Here is a 20,054-nt window from a genome sequence, read left to right as displayed (position 1 = left end):
AGCCTGTTATTGTGGATAATAGCAGCTCTAGCAGCTAGAGTTTGATAGCAGAAAACGACTCAGTGATCTAAAACATCAGCAGTAAATGTCAGGTTGTGACGTCGGTCCCTCACACTTGAGGAGAAATTGCTTCTGTGTGGAGCTGCTATTCTGCACCAGTGTTCAACAGTCCTACTGGGAGGAATCAGCAGTGGAGGAGGCAGAGATACCAGTTTGTCCACCGACAGCTGCCTCAGTAGACCAGAATGCAAAGCAGCCACATGTTGGATTATATTAAGGGACGTGACTACGATCACACCCTGCAATACACACAAACAAGCTTTCTTGCTCGCTATTTTTATACCTGTATCCTCACCTTTGACTGAAAGCAAGCTCACCCGCTTGTGTGGAAGGTGTTGAAGGGCATTCTGGGAAGTATATGAAATCACAGACAAGGCTGAGGAAGGCTGGTGTGATATAAAAGTAAATAACTAGAAAGCACATGTCAAGCATTTGTCAAGATATGCAACTTGCACATGTTGGATATAATCTGTGTTTCCTTGCCACATCACCCAAACTTTCCACTATGTTTCATAATGTTGCGTCAGGCTGTTTGAAAGTTACATGCATTTGTATGTGAAGCCACGCCCCACTTCGGGCAGTCAGGCCTCTCCTGTGTCTCCTATGGTGTTCCTGAGGTGTGGCAGTTATGGTTATGTGTCAAAACTGAGGCTGTGCGTTGGCATTTATCGGCGTACACATGTGGGTACAGAAGAAATTCCATGGCTGAACATTTGATAAACGTGGTGGATGGTTTTAGTTGTTCTACACAGATAAGAGGAAACTTACACAAACATTTAACATATTGATAAATGACATATCCTGCTAACAAAGACAGAAAGAAACATAAAAGGAATTATATGAAAACATAACCCCATCCAATTTCATGGGCAGAGGTAACACACATCACAAAATAAGTCCCAGAATGCACTGAAAGCCACAGAGGGATGAGATCTAGCAGTTTTCCATTAAGGTATAATTATCATAAATGTCTCCCCCTCACTGATACAGTTTTTATTGGTGTTGTTTGTCTTCTAACCCATTTTCTTTAGAAGGTGTTTCTTAATTTTATTTCCCCCTTTTGAAAAATGAACAAATTCTGTTCTTTCAAAAAAAAATTCAGAAGCATGAGAAAAAAATGTGATGAGAGAATATTAAGAAAAAAATTACTGGAAAAATAGCAACAAACTAGTTAAAAAAAAAAAAAAAGAAAAAAAAAAAAAGAAAATGACCTGAATATGAGGGGAGAAATAGTTAAAAAAAAAAAAAAAAAAAAAAAAAAAAAGGATTGGCATTAAGTGAAGGAAAAAAGAAATTACCTGAAAATTAGCAAAAAATATTAAAACCATTTGTAATTATTATGATTATAAATTAGAATTACATAAGCTAGCTAGAATTGGCTAAAGTTTCTGAAGAAACTTGACATGTGCTTGCCTGTTGTGCCCAAAGTGCATCTGTGTGCCAAACCACCTCTCTTTTCCTGTGCCGATCGTACACGGTGATCTATTTTTTATGTAATATTTTGCAAAATTGTTGCTATGTTGTTCTGGGTGGTTGCTATGGTTTTCCTGATGATTGCTAGGGAGGTGCAAGGTGGTTGCTAGGTGGTTGCTAAGGCATTGTCAAGCAGTTGCAGCAGTGTTCTGGGTAATTGGCAGCGCGTTGCTAGGCAGTTGCAGTGATGATGAATTCTCCAATTCATTTGTAATGGGCCAAAAATTGCTTTTTAACTGGAACTGCGAAAAATCAGTAAGTCGGAATGCACATTTTTCAAGTTTGATGTACAGGGATAACGCCAAGACTGCAGATAGATAGATAGATAGATAGATAGATAGATAGATAGATAGATAGATAGATAGATTTACAAGAATATTACAAAAAGTAACCAAACAAACAAGAAAATTGCAAAAATAACAAAACTCAAACCTGTGTTTTTTAAAAAACCACACACAGAGACACTCACAGCACAGGAGCGTGGATTGAGCGGTCGCCTGTATTCTTGTGCAGTTTGGATGGATCATTAGGTGGAGAATGTGATCAATGATTTCTTTGGAAGCGGAGTAGCAGAGCTGCTCTCTCACATGGAGCCATATCTGATGAAGGGCATTTACAAGAGGGAACACCACCTCCCCTCCCAACCATGACTGGTCCATAAACTCTATGCTAATGATTTTTAGAGGTCACTTTTTCTACCAAGCCGCCTGCACAGACACATACACACACATTTAACCACACAGACAGCTATCACACACCCCAAAGCAGGTAAGTCTAGCTGTCTTCTGTTTGCATGTTACAGCATTTATAACAATAAGGGCTTGTATAACACTTATATTGTTATTCTGAATTAAAGCACTACAAGTTAGTCATGCATGGTGATCTTTGATAATTTTTTTTTTTTTTTTTTTTTGGCTATTATCATCACATCCAAAGTTTCAGATAATAACACAACTACGTCAAGGCAAAATGAAAAGGCTGGACGAGGCTCCGGAGAATGAAAGCCGAGGTGCGATGAGCTGCGAGCGGGAAAATCAATGGGAGACGTCCCGTAATGACGGCCCTCTTCTTGATCAGCAATGGAAACCATGCCAGCGGTCCCGCGCTTTTGTCAAAGGTCAGAGTTAAGCTAAAAATCATTAGAATCGGATCGATGCACAAGACGGAGGAGCTATTTTGTAGGCAATCTGCGTTTGTGTACCTCAGTGTCTGAGTTTTATTCTACAGAAACCGGGACGGCCAGTCAGTGTGAGAAACCACAGATTATTCTGATGTATGTAACACACCAACACACCAACTCAGACACCATCAAAATCTGTACTTTCTACTGAAGGCAGCTTCTGAATCAGTCACTCAATGCTGAACCCTAAGTTGAGTTTTCTATATTTGATTCAAAAACATATTAGTTCAGTTCATTCACATCAGTATGATCTGTTATTTTGCACACCCTGCCCATGTGTGGTTTTTCATTTTCATTGCTGTTTTTCTACTTAATAGTCCATTTTTGTGTTGTAATAACTGATTGTGGTATTTTAAAACACCTCCCATTGGATCTATACTTGTCTATATTCAATTTTCTTGTGTTGTAGCAGTTTGATATTTGCTTCTGCCATCACTCATGCTCAATATGGTGATCATTTAAGTCTCATTTTCTATATTATCAGAGAATCTCCCTCAGTGCTCTTACAGCCACTCTTACCGTCTTTCCCAATCATTGTCTAAAGTGTATATTTGGTGCTGTGTGTGTGTCTGCAGTATGTCTGCTGAAGCTGAGGTGTGTCTTGGTGTCGGTGTGTGGGATGGAGTGGTACGGCTACGCCGCCCTAGGCGTTGTGACCGCCTTCCTCAGTTTCCTCATGGACCTGAGTGTGGCGAAGCTGCTGCGAGGTACACACACACACTCAGCCACAGTGCAAAATGAGCGAGCGAAGGGGCAGGGGCGATTAATGATTGTCTCGATCTGGCTCTTCTTGCAGCTCAGCAGTGGCTCTACGTTAGGCTGGAGGGCCACGGCCTGCTGCAGTTCCTCTGCTGGACTCTGTACCCGGCCTCCCTTTGTGCCCTCGCATCCTCCTTCTCCCACAGCGTGTGTCCCTTCTCCACAGGTCTGTGCAGAGCTGTCGCCAAACTATAGCCTGTCAGAGCACAGCCAGAGAGCATCCCCAGTCTGCCCGGCAACAGTGATATACAGCATGCCAAACAGGTCGCAGATGGGACTTTAAGCTGTATAAACACTTCTCCGAGGCAGAGCTGATCTTTCCGCAGAAATAATCTTATCGACCGAGTTAAACCTGAGAGAGAAATGGAAACGGAGGAACTCTGGTCCGAATATAAATGAAAAATGTCAACACCACTGAGCTTTTTCATTTACACATGGCCAAGATATTATGATTGTTAGAGTCAGCAGGCGTGCTGACTTTCTTACCTGGATAATGTAGGCTAGCATGATGAATTTGAATGTAGAGATACTTGACCCATTGAAAAAAAAATTCACAGACATCCCATGGTCATGCATGGATGAATGAATGGATTAAGGCAGTTATTTTTCAGATTGTCAGCTGGGGGGAAGTCCACCTCAATGGCAGGAGGCTAACAGTTAGCATTTGGAGCATCCAGCCAGCATCCAGCACTCAGTTACAATGAGCATGTTTACATGCACACCATATTCCTGTATAATTTGGAATATCCGCAATATTCCGGTTGCGCACGAGTCATGTAAACACGTACCGAACCCAATTAAGGTCATATTCCGGTTGGAGAAAATTCCGAATAAGACCCCTGGCATGTGCCTGTTCCAACCGGAATATTGTGTCATGTAAACACCTTAGTCGGAAAATGCCCCGTACCGGAATATTCAGTTATGTCTGCGCATGCTCGATTCACAAGGAATCCTGGGGCGTCTTTGTTGCTATGGTTACTGGAAGCGGGGAGAACGACATGGCGAAAAGCAGCAAGAGCCAGGAGACTGCAGTCTGCCTTCAGCTGATCAAAGACTTAAATATCATGGAGGACATCGATGGGAGAAAACACAGAAATAGCTACAGCTTCTTCTTCTTCTTCTGTATTTCTGGCAGACCAGACACCTATACGCGTACTGCTGCCCCCCGCGGCTGAGTGTCGCATTAAATAAGAGCGTGGAATACGCCGAAACAGGAATATGCCAAGTAACATGTAAATGGAATATTCCAGTTAATGCAGCGCATATAAACACCTTATTCGGAAAATTACCTTAACCGGAATATTGACCCGAATTGGAATATGGTGTGCATGTAAACATTCTCAATGAGAGGGAAGATAGCACCACTACTGTCCTACAGAACAGCTAGAAGAGAAATAATATCATTTTTCAAAATGGCTGAACTATACCTTTAAGTGACTTGCCTATATTGTATCCACTCTATCAAAGCTGGCAGAGCTTACAGTTGGTTGTAACCTTTAGACTATTTCCTCACAACAGAGTCATTGTGCATCTTTTGATGTCTGATGTTACCTATTAGAAAATATTGCGGTACATTGGTTCTGTCCACTGTGGTCTAATTATGTGTGCATCAGAGCAGGTCACCCTGCAAGAGCTGATTACAGAGCTAAAACTCCCGTCTGCAAACACAGCGAGGTTTTCATCTTCTGTCCCACATTCACAGAGGATGAAACACAGAGAGGGATATCTTTTTCAAACCATCCAGCTTTCCTGTCCAAAGTACATGGCATATAGAACATTTCAAGGGTGATTTTATCTTTCAAAGAGACTGGCATTTAAAGTTAGAGGTAGCTGGTGTGAAAAAGTCAAACATGATCTTATCACACTCAAAAAAAAAAAAAAAAAAAAAAAAAAAGACCTTACAGTTAGTGTGGAAAATGTCAAACATCAAAAATCATGGGTAGTTTACGTAACTCAGAAACTAGACCGCATAACATAATTGCACAGTGAAATGTGGTTTTATAAGTTTATTCTGTGTTAGAAAAATATACACCACGGGAAAAATGATCTCCATTTATGATAGACTTATACTTTTCCATCATCACTCTTCAATGATAATCTATTTTTCTGCTTTCCTTTGTCCATTGACGTTTGCTTGATGTTACCAGATTACACAAAGCAGCAGCTTCACAAACTGAATGTTGGTGCATATTGCCTCAAGTATGAATGAATGAATGAATGAATGAATGAATGAATTTTATTTCGAACATGTCTAAAAGAAAAAGAAAGAAAGAAAGAAAGAAATACTAAAACAAAAAGTGGATGTACATACATACATGCATGCATACGTAAAACAAAACAACAGTAGATTTCTTTGTATTTATGATGACATGAGACAAAGGAATTCTTATGCTTTTCAAATGAAAACTCTATTATTTTTTATGTTTTGTTTAAATTCTTTACAAGAACAAAGAAATTTGGGGAAAAAAATGAAACATCACCAGCCTTGGATATCTGACTGAGGTTCTCTTGTTGTATCATCTGTGTTATTTTTCAGTTATGGCTTTGATTCGTTGATTCATTAATATTCAGTCTCTGTTTTGCGCTGATGGCATTTGGACCCCCTCACAAAGTTTCTGCCTGGCCCCTCGCTTCTGAGCAAAATATCTCGAAATAACAAGGAATACAGCAGTTGTTCCAATTCCTCTGATTCTTTCTCCCTGTATCTTTGTTTTTTCAACATTTTCTCATCTCGTTTCATTTTCCCTCAGGCTCTGGGGTACCAGAGGTGAGGGCCATGCTGGCTGGTGTTGAAATGCCTCACTACCTGTCCCTTACCAACATGTTTGCCAAGTTCCTGGGCCTCATCTGTACTTTGGCAGCTGGCAGCACTGTTTTCCTGGGCAAAGTGGTACCAGACTTCATCAATCAAAACATCTCTGCATACTAGAGACTATACTGGATTTTTTTTTTTTGCCAGCATCCAATATGCTGATATTTCCCAACTTTTTAAGCCAATTGCTAATTCCAGTTCTGATACATGCAGTATTTTTGCACATAATTACAGAGAACATCAAGTCTCTCCTGTAGTGGAATTAACATTTTATTATGCCTGCTCTTATTGTGAAGGCCCACTGGCAGATACAGACAAAAATACAATGTTTTTCAAGATGTGCATGTTCACTGGGCAAAATAAGAAAACTATTTCAACTTAGGTTATGTAAAACATGCTGTATTTATTTATATTACAAATGCACAATATTGGATTTTTTCTGATATGCCGGCATGCCAATATTCATTTTAAAGCCTCTGATGGCTGATACCACTGGCGTGCCAATATTATCATGTATCCCTATGGCATACCTCCCTATCATACACATTATGCAAAGTCAGGTTTTGCATATGCAGGGTTGTTGTCTGCTTCTTTCTGTGCTATCAACAGTTCACACTCACTGGGTTTTAATTCCAGGGTCCGTTTGTGCATCTCTCCACTATGGTGGGAGCCTACCTGAGCCATCTCTGCACTCTCATACAAGGCAATAAGGAGGTAAAAGATGTGACAATGTAATGATAATCTAGCATGTAAACCGACATAACCCCAGGATACTCACCTTCATATTAGCAGAGCAGAGCTCATCAGCTTTTTGTCTGGCATGAAGCTTACAGAGGTAAATTCATAGCATACATTGTTCTAGGTAGTGTGAAACTGGTGGAAATTATATATGAATGTGGGTTCTTTTAAGGAGAAAAAAAAAGACTAATAAAAAAATAACAGTTTTCACATATTGGTGATTACATGCATATGATGGTTTCCTCATAGATGACATGCCTGTTTTCTACTCCATCACTAAAGAGGCACATTTGGAAATTTGTGCATGTTATTGAAATACCTCAGTGATTAAACTCTAGTATGAATGTGTGGAGGTGCCTCTCTCTCTGTTTCAGGACAAGGCTTCTGGGAAAATGCTGGTTACAGCAGCTGCGGTGGGGGTAGCCAGCTGCTTCGGAGCCCCTATCAGTGGTGAGAGAGGCCAGCAGCACACTAACATGACACCCAGCGCCTCTGCGTACAAATATCTTTGATTTCATATGTATCTGCTGGCTCCATCGGCCTCTCCAACACTCGTAAAATCGACCCTGCACCGGGCCTGGTCCGGTAGCTGCCTCTTCATCTTCAGTTTCCTTCCACCAAGCTTCACATCTTCACTCATGCCTTTTATCTTGCCTTGCACCTCTGAAATGACTCTCACCCCCCATCCCGTTTATCCTTTCCTATCACCTCCTCCTTTGATCACCTCCTCTCTTTCTTTCTTTCTTTTTTTTTTTTTTTAAACATTTTTGTCAGGTGGTTTAGTAGCTGAAGTTGCTGCAAGGTATGTTAAGAATATCATCATTTTAGATTCACAGTGACTAATAAAAACCAATAACATTTTATAATACTAGGATGTGACTATTGAGTTAAGTACACACATCTACAATGATGTATATAAGGACATTGTAGGGGGAAAATTACATTTTTTCCATAGAAAAAACTTTTAAAGACTAAAGTCAAAAATTTATGAAAGAAGTGGATATTCTCTGAGATTCAAGTCATAAATTTGTGAGAAAAACTCTGAAATTCTGAGATTAAAGTCATAAATTTATGCAAAAAAAAAAGGAAGTATTATCATCAGCATCCAGACACTGAAGAGACACTGTTGTGATTTGGGCCTAATATTGCCCCTCCTTCTCCAGTTCCATATTTTTTCCTCCCACAATTGCCTAATACACCATCATAACAAGCACAATGCCAACACACAAATATGGGAACCTCTAATCCACCCTACAATAGAAGGGCCAAGACAAAAGGTAAAATCAAAATACAACACTACAAAAGAAGGACTTTTTCCATATTTTTCCTGTGAATACATCTACTCGTGTCTTTTTCTCAGTTTTCAGGACTCACTGTTTGGCCGCATGTGCAGGCAACAGAAATAATATTTCAGCACATTTTTGTTCAATAGTTCCACCCCCTAGTTGAGAGCGCCGACTTTTCCACCCCTGTGTTTATTCCTCCAGCTGCTCACCCCCTCCTCCTCTGCTCTTATAGGTGTGTTGTTCAGTGTGGAGGTGATGTGTTCTCACTTTGCCTTGAGGGATTATTGCCCGTGTTTCTTCTCGGCGGCCTGTGGGGCACTGACCTTCCGCCTGTTCTCAGTGTGGAGTGGAGACGGAGGTAAGCGAGGGCCTCATGGCCGACAAGGGGAGGGTTCAGACGTGCCAACTCCGACCCACTGACCTCTAGACCCAAGAAACCGTTCCAAACAGTTTCATGTTGGTTTTGTGATACTTTGCGTATTCACAAGCTACACAACTGTTGGAACCTGGCTTATTAAGCAGCACTTATTTCAGTCAGAATTAATTGCCCACTTATTTCTACAATGTCTTCTGTGGAAATTGTGGAGTTGTTTGTTGAAATTGTGAAATTATTCCCATAACTGAGATTTTATTGAAATAAAGTGCTGTGTGTATGCTGAATTTGCCAGACAACATATGTAAAAGGTCCTCAGTCACGCATGTTTGCCAGTAAGCAAGCTTACATTAAACTGCCAGATTTTTAAATGGAGTTTGGTGGAATGTCCTCTCCATAAAGAGGATATGACATACTGTGGCCAGGGGCGCCGTATATGGAGGAAAAGTTAGGACAATTCCAAGGGCCCTTGCCTGACAGGGGCCCCAAAAAACAGGTAAAAACTAATACAAAATTATAAAACCATCATCGTATATATATATATATATATATATATATATATATATATATATTTTTTTTTTTTTTTTTTTTTTTTTTTTTTTCATGGGGCCCAAAATTCCTGGCGGCGCCCCTGACTGACTGTGGCTGCCTAACTTTGATTGCTATTTTTCTCCTAACTCTGTAAATCCAATACCTTGGTCATTGTGAGGCCTCAGAGTGATGTTGACAGCTATCTAATTATCTGTCATGACAGTGACTTGAGACATCAAATCAGCAGAGACATCGAAGCTGACAAAGTGTAATAACATCTCAGCGCAGCAAAGTGAAGGATGATTTGATTTCAAAAGGCCGTCGGTGAAATTGGAATGATGATTCCAATTTGTTTCGGGCCCGCAGAGACTCTTCAGGCGCTGTTCAAGACTAAATTCTCTGAAGCCTTGCCCTTCTACCCACTGGAGATCCTGGTGTTTGCTTTGCTGGGGTAAGTTTGTTTTTGACAGCACCTCTGCAGCTGAAGAAGTTCTCTATTTGGCTGTGTTTTGCAACTGCAAGCATGTATTCACACTGACGTTTGTGAAAATATTCATATTCATATCAGTGGCAGGAGAGAGTCTTTGGCCAATTCTGTTTTCCTTCTGTGTTACTGTGATAATTACCATTCAGATGGGGTTTTTTCATAACAGTCATTTCCTGGCCTCCTCCTCCTCATCACTCTCCTAATCTAAAGACTTCCGATGGCCTATTGCTGCCTGGGTTATAAATAAGCCTGTAGTGTGTGACTGTGCTGTGGATCCAGTTGGCTCTCTCTCTGAAAACAGACTGCTGTGTGGAGCCGTCAGCTGTTGCTACCTCTTCTGCCATCGGTGGATCCTGAACTTCACCAAAACAAACCCATTCCTCACCAAGATGCTGACAACAGAGTGAGAGCTCCATCTTCACTCTCTGAAAAACAATTCCGGATGCACTGATGAGTCACCTGCATTGCAAAAGTGATTCTTTAAAATTAAAACATCAAGTTTATGGGAAATTTGCCCCCAGAAACAGTCTAGTGTCCCCAGCAGATCACCTGAGTTTACACCAAAGTCTGAGTAATGCAGTGGTGATGTGTTTGTTTTAGCGATGTTTGTCTAAGACGTCTTGAATTAGCACCATATCTATTTGCAAACTTGATCAATTATTGTGCCGGGACAAGAGAAGGCATATTTTAGTGATCCAAAATTCTCTCTAGTCAGTCATTCTATCTGTTTCCAAAAACATTAGAAAGTGGAGAGCTGGTTTATCATTGGCATCTTGTCATATAAAAAGCTGAATTTCAGAAAAAAAAAAAAAAAAAACATTTATTCTATTGATCAGTGTGAGATATAATTAAAGAAGGACCATTATGGAGGGGTGTAAGACATCTTGGCTAAAATAGATGTAGTTCTTGTGGAACATTTATCCAGCATGTAAAATGCTAAATTATAACAGTGTTAGGAAAGATATAGATAAAAGGCACACTGTGGTTTCATTTGACCAACATAATAAACCTCTGACAATGTAAGATTTCTGATGAGGTCACAGAATGCGGATTTAAAACTGACCAGAGCATTTTAGGTCTCAGTTGAACTGAACTGAATCTGAGAGATATTCAACAATATTCCTTGTGTTTATGAATATGTGAATACCTCTCACTAGGAAGGGTCTGTACTCGGGCGTGGTGGTCTTCCTCCTTGCGTCTCTGACATTTCCACACTCTGCTGGTCGATACATGGCTTCTGAGGTGGGAACAAGCAGTGCATAATGTCCATTACTTGGTTGTATACTTGTCCAACATACTAGTTTCTTTTGCATTCAGACAGTAATCTTATGTTAATATTCCACAGTACACTATGAAGCAGCTCCTCACTTCCTTATTGGACAGCAGGCAGTGGGGCTCTCCGGCCCACAATGCCTCTGTGGGACAGGAGCCAGAGCCCTGGTCGGAGTGGGGTGCATCAGGGAGTCCTGTCTTCGTCTCTTTGACCGTCTTTCTCCTCATGAAGGTACAGACAAGTTACAGGGGCATTAAAATGTCTTTGACCTCCGTTGACCTCCGTCGGTGACCTGTAGGTATTACAGTGTCCTCTCTGGCTCTGTCACCCCCCAGGCTCCCTGGAGCGAGGGTGGCCTGTAATTGACACATAAGTCATAGTTTCCCAATGAGAAGTAAGCTAGCTTATTGGGTGAAATGCAATTTTGGCTTTGAGAAAAAGCTGTTATGTCTTGAAATTCGGTCACTTTCTCATCACAGTACCAAGGAATTTTTGAAAGCCAGACTTCTCAGCACCTGGCTAAACACACTTTCACTCCTAATAATCACTGGCCAACCCCAAACCAGCGCAACTGGCAAAGGTCAGTGGAGTAAAAAAAAAAAAAAAAATCCAGTTTGTTTCAGTTGCTTCAGAGTGGTAGACTGGCATCTGTAAAGATCCAATCTGGTTTAAAAAATGGCACAGAGGATAATTGTTTTCAGTGGCACATAACGCTTATGTGGTTTCTCTAGTAACAGATTAGCACATTTGCATGAACACACATGAAAAGACTAAATTAAAAATGATTTCAATCAGTAACATCAGTCAGTGCCTTGCCTGTATTTTTTGAAAAATCAATTTAATGCTATCTTGGTTAATAAAAGTATAAATTTCTCTCAAAAACAAAAAAAATCTGAATATGGACTGACGTACTTACTGTTTAGCAGACAGAAATAACAAGGAGATGAAGATAGTTTTTGATGATGAAGATATTTGTGCGTGAGGAGTAGTTTGTGACACCTGTCACGAAAAGCATTTCTAATGCATTAGCTGTGTGACAAATTGACTATTTCAGCACCCAGTGCCTGCTCCATAGTAATCACTTAGTTTTGTCACATAAATACATGCAAATGTGAAAATGGAAGTGGACATCTTTCAGTATTCATTTAATCAAAATTGATTTGAGAGCACTGCAAACACTTCCTTGCAGTCAGATTGACAGTGACTCATGGGCTATCACAAACTGCTGTGCTAGATGTGCGAGTAGTGTTGTTGTGGGTGTTCATTTGCTGGGGGGGGGGAGATAAACATTTGACTGTCTGTGTCTCCTGTTCTTCATCCTGAGCTGTGGATGACGGTCGCGGCCTGCACTCTGCCTCTGCCAGCCGGCTACGTCATGCCAGTCTTTATCTATGGTGAGTGACAGCAGAGGGGACAGTGCCACAGAATTTGGTTAGACATTCAGTTCATTTTTCCATCGTCTTAAGAACGTCATTTCTGAAATTGCAATTTTTGTCTTGCATCATCCTCTGCCCTGTCTGTGCGAAGCAAGAGGACATGTTTCTGTGAGGTTTCTTCTGGCAGGGTAAACAGTGAAGCTGGAGAAACTCATGACTTCCGCTGGTTTTCTGTTACTTTCTGTTTTCCAGGGGCAGCTGTGGGCCGTTTGGTGGGGGAAGGACTGGCCTATGTGTCCTCCACCGGAGGGAATCCAGGCCAGCAGTGGGCTTCTGTAAATCCTGGGGGCTACGCACTGGCTGGTAGATAAACCAGCCATCTTTCTGTTGTTTAGATACACTGCAAAAACTCAAAATCTTACCAAGATTATTTGTTTTATTTCAAGTCAAAAATGTCTTATTTCTAGTCAAAATATCTCATTACACTTAAAATAAGACATGATCACCTCAGAAGTGAATTGTTTTTAGACAAATGTCTCTTGTTTCAAGTGAAAATTTGCTTGAAACAAGTGAAAATTTGCTTGTTTCATTGGCAAAATTTGTTTCTTGTTTCTAGCTAATTTTCACTTATTTCAAGTGAATTTTCACTTTTTCAACTGGCAAATTTTGCCAATGAAACAAGCAAATTTTCACTTGTTTCAAGCAAATTTGCACTTGAAACAAGAGACAACTGTCTAAAAACAAGTTATTTCTGAGGTGATCATGTCTTATTTTAAGTGTGATGAGATATTTTGACTAGTAATGAGACATTTTTGACTTGAAATAAGACAATTAATCTTGGTAAGATTTTGCGTTTTTGCAGTGTAGTGCTGACCAATGTCAATATGCTACATGTACCCAAACATGCAACTATAATTATGCATACTTGTACAGAATATTGTAACAGCTGTAATCATGTATAATTAGACTGATTAAAGTTCAGCATAACAGCTTCCCATATAGTAGTGTAGTGCTGATTGCAGTGCAGTGCTTTAATAAACCTTCCATTCTGTCCTGTAGGTGCAGCAGCGTTCTCTGGCGCAGTAACACACACTTTGTCCCCAGCACTCCTGGCTCTAGAGTTAACCGGCCAGTTCAGCTACGCAGCACCCATCCTCCTGGCCACCCTGCTGGCCAACGCCCTGGCTCGCTCGGGGAGTCGCCCTTCCTTTTATGACGCCCTGTCCGTCAGCAAGAGGCTCCCGCACCTGCCCTCGCTACTGAAGGCCTGTCCTCGGTAAGCAAACACCAGCCACAGGATCAAGCTGGCCCTTTTTCCTTTTGGCCGGCTTGGCCGCCAAATGACGACCGCAGAGATGCCAGAATAATCCCTGGTAGATTGATGGCTCGAGTTCTTCATTCTAGCCATTCATTCAAGTGTAAACTAATCTTAGGGCACCCTGGTGGGTCACCTGGCCCTTTGCTACAAGTCATCCACCCTCTCTGCCGTGTCTTTTCTGTCTCTTGTCTCTACAGAAATGCAGAAAAAAAACTATAAATGAATAACAGTATGAAATCTTAAATTATATGCAGTTATGCCTGGCAGTTTTGTGTAGGAGACTGGTGAAAAAAAAAAATTGAACTGGGAGGGACAACATTTCGTGCTTCCAAAGAGAATGAAGGGATGGACATATGCAAACGGATGGCCAATGGTAGATTGCGTACAGATAAAAAAAACGCTCTCATCTGAAATAGTTCCAAAAATAACAGTAGCTATATCAGCAATATTGAACCAGAGATCTTTTATTTTAGAATATGTTGAAGTGTTACCATGGACCCTTCTATTGGAGCTTTCCACTGAACTTGAAACTAGATTAAGTCCTATTTACCCGGCGCCCCAGAGTATGTGTCATCCTCTCTCTAGTGTCACTATCCAATAAAGCAGAAATGCCAAAAAGGCCTATTTGCAGAAACCGCAGTGGATCACCAGGTGGTTTGGAACTCCAAGTTGAGATTACAGAGAAGATCTGAAAACTCGAGTTGGGACATATATATTAATATGTGACATCAAAATAAGATGGCGGACAACGTAGTCAAACAAACTGTGTCTCTGACTGGACTTGGACTTGACATCTTCATTCTAACAGTATCTGTAGTTGCTATTTTATGATGATAAAGATTCATCGGATTCAGCTCGGAAGTTGGAGCATCTTGCAGTCAATGGAAAGATCCATCCCACTCAGCAGAGTTTATACTTAAGTGTTACCATGGAGCACTGGAGTCAATGATCTACAGGGGGCATATGGATTATTTTGGTGTCTGTGTTCCCAACACTGAGCAGTTATATTGACCAACAAGAACGTCTCTCTAGAAATGTGTATTCCTTTCAGTTGTCGAAAACTTGAAGGTGTCAAAATGATATTGATTCTTCTTCACCAGGCAGATTATGAGTAGCTCCATGTTATTATGAGCACATGAAACTAGTGATGAAGAGGTAAAGAAATGAAATGAACTGATTATTTGAACAGAAACACACGTCTGTCCAGCATTAACTCCCTTGGTGAGAGCAGTTATTAGCACACCCAATCAGTACTATTTGAGGCCTTTTCTTCACCTCTTTCTCTATTTCAAAGCACAACACATTATTTTTCAATGCACAAGAAAGCGTGAGATAGAACCCAAACTGGCAGCAGCTTCCACGCTGAAATGGCCTCAGATATTCCTCCGGCAAGCTCCAGCTCCACAGTCGCAAACTGATTGTCAGTCACAGACGCCCTGAAAACTACTTTAAAATGTTTTCCCCGTGTCTCCGAGGGCGGGGGGGGGGGGGTGTTTCGCTGCTGAGGCAGGAACAACAAGCAGGGCCCTGTCCTGAAAAGGCAGTATTGATGATGCACAGCACGAACAGAACTGTCTGAACCCCGAGCTTCCTTTACAAAAGAGGATGCAGCAGCCACCTGAGGACCGCCTTGGTGCTCTTATTTGTTCCTGTTTGGAGCTGTGCATCAACACCGACACACAGTCTTTTAAGTCATTTTGTAGTTGTCAATGCACAGGAACACAGTGTGGTGATGCAGAATATGGACATATAGCAGTCTCTGTACTGTCCTCTAACAAGCCAACCTGTTTTTGCTTTTTTTTTAATATACTGTCCTCATATGCTTTTTGTTGGTTTACATGACTCTAGGTATTTACTAGTGTGTAACAGGTCCTGATAATAGGTTAAACTAGTAGCTGCAGTATTAATAGTACAACGTATGGTTGTTGGACTAATATTAGAAATACTCATATCAATAGTGATAGTAGCATTTTAAGTAATCAAAAATTTAAACTGAAATTTGACCAGGTGAACACTTGTCAACAGTATATTATTTTCCTAACCGCTGATATGTATTAAAATCAAAAGGGTACTATCAAACTCTGATCCATGTCTGCAAACTTCAAAAACTGTTTTTCTTTGTGAAGTAAGAAGGGAAAAAAATGAAATTAATAATTTATACCAATAAAAAGATATTCAGCTGAAACAGCTGGAATACTGAAAGATAAGATATATTTGCTTGAAAAGATACAGAAAATGCTGTGCTGCAGAGGAGCTGATGCATCATAAGTTTCTGGTTTGTTGGGAATAAAAACAAGGAGATCTAGGTGGTTAACACGAGGGTAAATCCAAGAAAAAGATAGCACAGCACCACCCACACGGCTTGATTGACAGGTGATCTGTGCAAGATCAAAAACACCAAAAACACCAGAGCACTGAGTGCTCAGCACTAATTTTAGAGATACATTAAAAATAAAAAAAAAGGAAAAAAGAATCATCTATGTGATGTAACTTGGAGTTTTAATAGTGACTGGATACATATGATGCATCATGTGACAGCTGGTAGGTTTAAAATGGCAGAACTCATTGCTACTGTTGCGACCACTATTCTTCTTCTTCTCCTCCTCCTCCTTCTCCTTTTCCCTCTTCTTCTCCTCCTTCTTCTTTTCCTTCTTGTCTTTCTCCTCCTCCTCTTCCTTCTTCTTCTTCTTCTTCTTCTTCTTCTTCTTCTTCTTCTTCTTCCTTACTTCTTGAACTAAGGACAAGCTGTAGAGTGAATGTGTGTGCCCCTTTTTATTGTTCATGTTCATAAAACTTCCCCTCATCTCTTCCACCCCTCATTTGCTTTTGCTTTTACCTCAGAGAGCTGATAGTTAATATTTCTGCAACACTCAGTCTAAACAAGTCATTTAAACATTTAAACCGTATTCATATGCATGTTTCACAAGTCATTGTCAGAGTGTAAAGAAACTATTCTTTCTTCTGTAGCAATTGTATTTCACGAGGTGAAGTTTTGGTGATGTTGTCCATGGCTTCAAATATTGTATATTATCCTTAAAATTGTAAGTATGTATGTTATGTATAGTTTGTCCAGTTACTCCTCAGCCTCTGAAAATGGAGTGACAATGTAGAAAACTGGCTGTAATTCCTAAAAGGTTAATGCCATATTTTTGTTCAACCCCTTAAATTAAAGCCTGCACTTGAATCACATCTTGAGTACTACATTTTAATCCACCATGGTGGTGTACAAGGGCAGAATTAGGGCTATTGTGTCGCTGTCCAAATACTTCTGGACCTAACTGTATTTGCCTGGAAACATGTAATACGTTTGTGAAATACCAGATTTTTTCTGATTATTCTGAATATGCCTTGATGCACCAACAGAGTGGTATTTGAATATGGAATCAATATCGAATAAAATACATGATCTCAGCTCATTTCACTACAATATAGTATCTGACAATAATCAAGAATTGACTGGATATTCAAACTGAACTGAATCGCCCAGCTCCTTTTGCTCCAGGAGTCACAGGCACTCTGTTTTTCCTCCAGGCTTTCCTCTGCACCAATCGGGCCGCTCCTCAATCCTAAAGCAGCGCTGCTTCACAAAGCAGCCGGGCCGGCCGAGCTCCTGCATGTTGCCAACGCCAGCACTGACCCAGAAATCCCTGTGGTGGACTCACTTGGTGTGTACAGACATGTGATATTTTTTATCCCTCAAATGATGACACAGTCACATTTCACTCCTTCATTGTCAATAGCAGTAAAGATAGGATTTATTCATAAGGCTTATAACAAACCCTGAGCTCTTTCCACAGCCTGATAACTATTCTGTCTTTTATGACAGGGCTTGACCTGACACTGGCCCGATATTGGCCACAGCTTGTCAATATGTATTTACTGCTATTATTTTTGTCTCAGATGTTTGAGAAATGATTCCTGTGTGGTGTGGGAGGATGTTTGCTCATCAGTCTGGGAAACCTGCAATGACACCAGCCTCACAGCTCCTTAAGGAGCTGCTAAAAGAATTTCATTACAGTCTGGCTGTTGATGAATTCAAGGTCTAAATGCTGTTTCAGAGGCTTTTCCAACCTGACACGTACAAAATTCTGGCAGCTGCTATTGGGTATGAAAACGACCAAATTTAGAGATATTACATACAGGCAGAAAATATCATCTCCCAGCAGCTTTTACTCAATACATCAGTATCAGTAAAGCCTTGCTACGCCGTACACAGTCCCTTGGAGAGGAAAGTGGAGTAGAAAATTACTAATGTGTGTGTGTTGACTGCTTAAACTTTGACTCCATTCAAAAGTGCGTCAGCGTCGTGGCTGGAAACTGAAAAGGAGCTGCAGGGCAGCTGAGAAATGTGAGAGAAATAGTCGACGAGCCAGCTGAGGCTTTCAGCAGCTGCTCAATCACATGGATGAATTTGTATGTTTGCAGCAGAGAGGCGTGACCGTCCACTGGAGAGCTGCACACACTCTAAACTGTAGCGCCGACTGTGGCAGAGAAAATTGACTCCCTCTATCTCCATCAGCTGCTCTCCCCTCTCTCCTCTCAGAGTCACAGACCTTGCTGGGGTTCGTGCGCCGGGCAGACCTGCTAACGTTTCTGCATCACAATGGAGACCAGGTAACAGGTTTGATTTCACACAGATAGAGGAGCTGAATCACAAGGAGGAGCGTGCTGCTGTTTGCAAGGCAGATCGTGTGCTGCCACGCTGTTTGACTGGGACTGATATTGATATGAACATAACACAGGATCCCCGGCTTATGCAAAAGCCCACTTGATTACAGTTTTGTTTGTCTGTCTAAAAATGGCTTGAAGGGGCGATTATCAAAACAGAGAAAATCCTCCTGATAGAAAATTACATTTATAGCTGAGGAGCAGTTCCCAGAGATATTTCATGATTATATGATGGATGAAGTCTGATTTGGGGGGGAATTTGATCATTTGTTTGATTGTTCATCTTTGAAACCTGAGCAAAGAAAAATACATATATATCTTGTAATTTAATTTTATATATATGTAACATTAAATTACAAGATATATATGTTTTTTACGAGAGCGAGCGAGTGTGAGAGAGAGAGAGAGAGAGAGAGAGAGAGAGAGAGAAATGGAAATCAGAAAAAACTAAACATTGTACAAAAAATGAAAAAAAATCAGAGGAGATTATCAGAAATTAGCAAAAAAAAAAAAAAAAAAAAAAAAAGGTAATTATAAATTCAAGAAAATTAGCAGAAAATTAGAAAAATAAATATAAAAAATATAAAACCAGTAGTATTTACAAGAAATCTGTAATTCTAATTATTATAATTACTGAATTACTGAAAAATAATGGAAAAAATAGTAAAAAAGAATCCAAGAAAATGAGCATAAATTAGCAAAACAAGTAATAAAAAAAAGTTAAGAAATTACAAAAGGGTTAGGGTTAGTTAGTTATATTTATAACTATTACAATTATAATTTCAAATGGAATTATAGAATTACCATAAAATTACCACAAATTAATTCTTACTTAAAATTATTATTTAAAAAATGACAAAATAATCAAAATGATGACACAAAGGGAGAGAGAGAATGACCACAAAAATAGTGAAACAAAAGAAAGAAAAGAAATTACCCCCAAACCCTCCACAACAATTAAAAATAACAATAAATGAAATGAACTTTAAATAAAACCTGGCTTTCAAACACTGTGTATTCGTCACACCAGATCATGACAAGCATGTGTCTCAGAAAATGCATCCTGGTCTAAATATATTTCTGTGCTCCTCCAGGCTCCGGCGAAACATTTGGACGAGGCCTGTTGCCTTCATGCGACCTCTGTTTTGTTATCACCTCACAGCACCGTTCAGGAGGTACAGAGACTCGGCTGAATCTCATTAGTATGGACGTACAAGTCTGTTTCACATGGGCTGCCTCTGACTGTGGGTCTGTGTGCTGTCAGGCTCATGGCGTCCTCAGCCTGCTGGGAGCTCAGACTGTGTTTGTGGCAGACAGAGGGAGGCTGGCCGGGCTCGTCACATGGTCAGAGGTAACACAAACAAACACCACACATGCTCCCTATGGGATTCTGCTATCAGCCCATGAGACATACTGTGGAGTCCTGTTGTATTCATCCATGGGCATGTTTGTCTGGGCAGTCTGCAGACTTTAGGGATTAGTTGGCAAAATCACTACTTATATATTCAAAGCAATCTTTCCCTCATTCGCTTCCCCTCTGTGTCTCTTTTTCTCCTTCAGATGAAGAGAATCTTAGAAGAACTGGCCAAGGAAATCTAAGCTGCAATGCAGAGGAGAAACACTCCCATATATATATATATATGGGAGTCTGGCTGATAAGTGTGTTATACACAGTGTACTCTAGTAATATTGGCACCTCTTCATTCCCTAAGCATAAGCG

General features: G+C 40.5%; 1 protein-coding gene across 1 annotated transcript; it reads left to right on the top strand.

Annotated features, from left to right (window-relative positions):
* Window positions 1-2,502: 2,502 nt before the first annotated feature.
* clcnk (chloride channel K) lies at window positions 2,503-19,961 on the top strand. The gene is made up of 19 exons (XM_030054838.1): window positions 2,503-2,650; window positions 3,289-3,420; window positions 3,510-3,638; window positions 6,223-6,362; window positions 6,921-6,998; window positions 7,397-7,472; window positions 8,541-8,666; window positions 9,579-9,663; window positions 10,001-10,102; window positions 10,857-10,941; window positions 11,045-11,203; window positions 12,297-12,366; window positions 12,601-12,711; window positions 13,408-13,624; window positions 17,198-17,331; window positions 18,210-18,280; window positions 19,429-19,509; window positions 19,599-19,685; window positions 19,895-19,961. Exons 1-19 carry the CDS (start codon window positions 2,503-2,505, stop codon window positions 19,931-19,933), a joined length of 2,070 nt encoding a protein of 689 aa, XP_029910698.1. The 3' UTR covers window positions 19,934-19,961.
* Window positions 19,962-20,054: the final 93 nt, after the last annotated feature.

This window comes from Myripristis murdjan, chromosome 7 (assembly GCF_902150065.1).
Source record: "Myripristis murdjan chromosome 7, fMyrMur1.1, whole genome shotgun sequence".
Lineage (NCBI taxonomy): Eukaryota > Metazoa > Chordata > Actinopteri > Holocentriformes > Holocentridae > Myripristis > Myripristis murdjan.
Note: the sequence above shows the minus strand (reverse complement) of the source record. Positions and strands in the feature narration are given on the sequence as shown.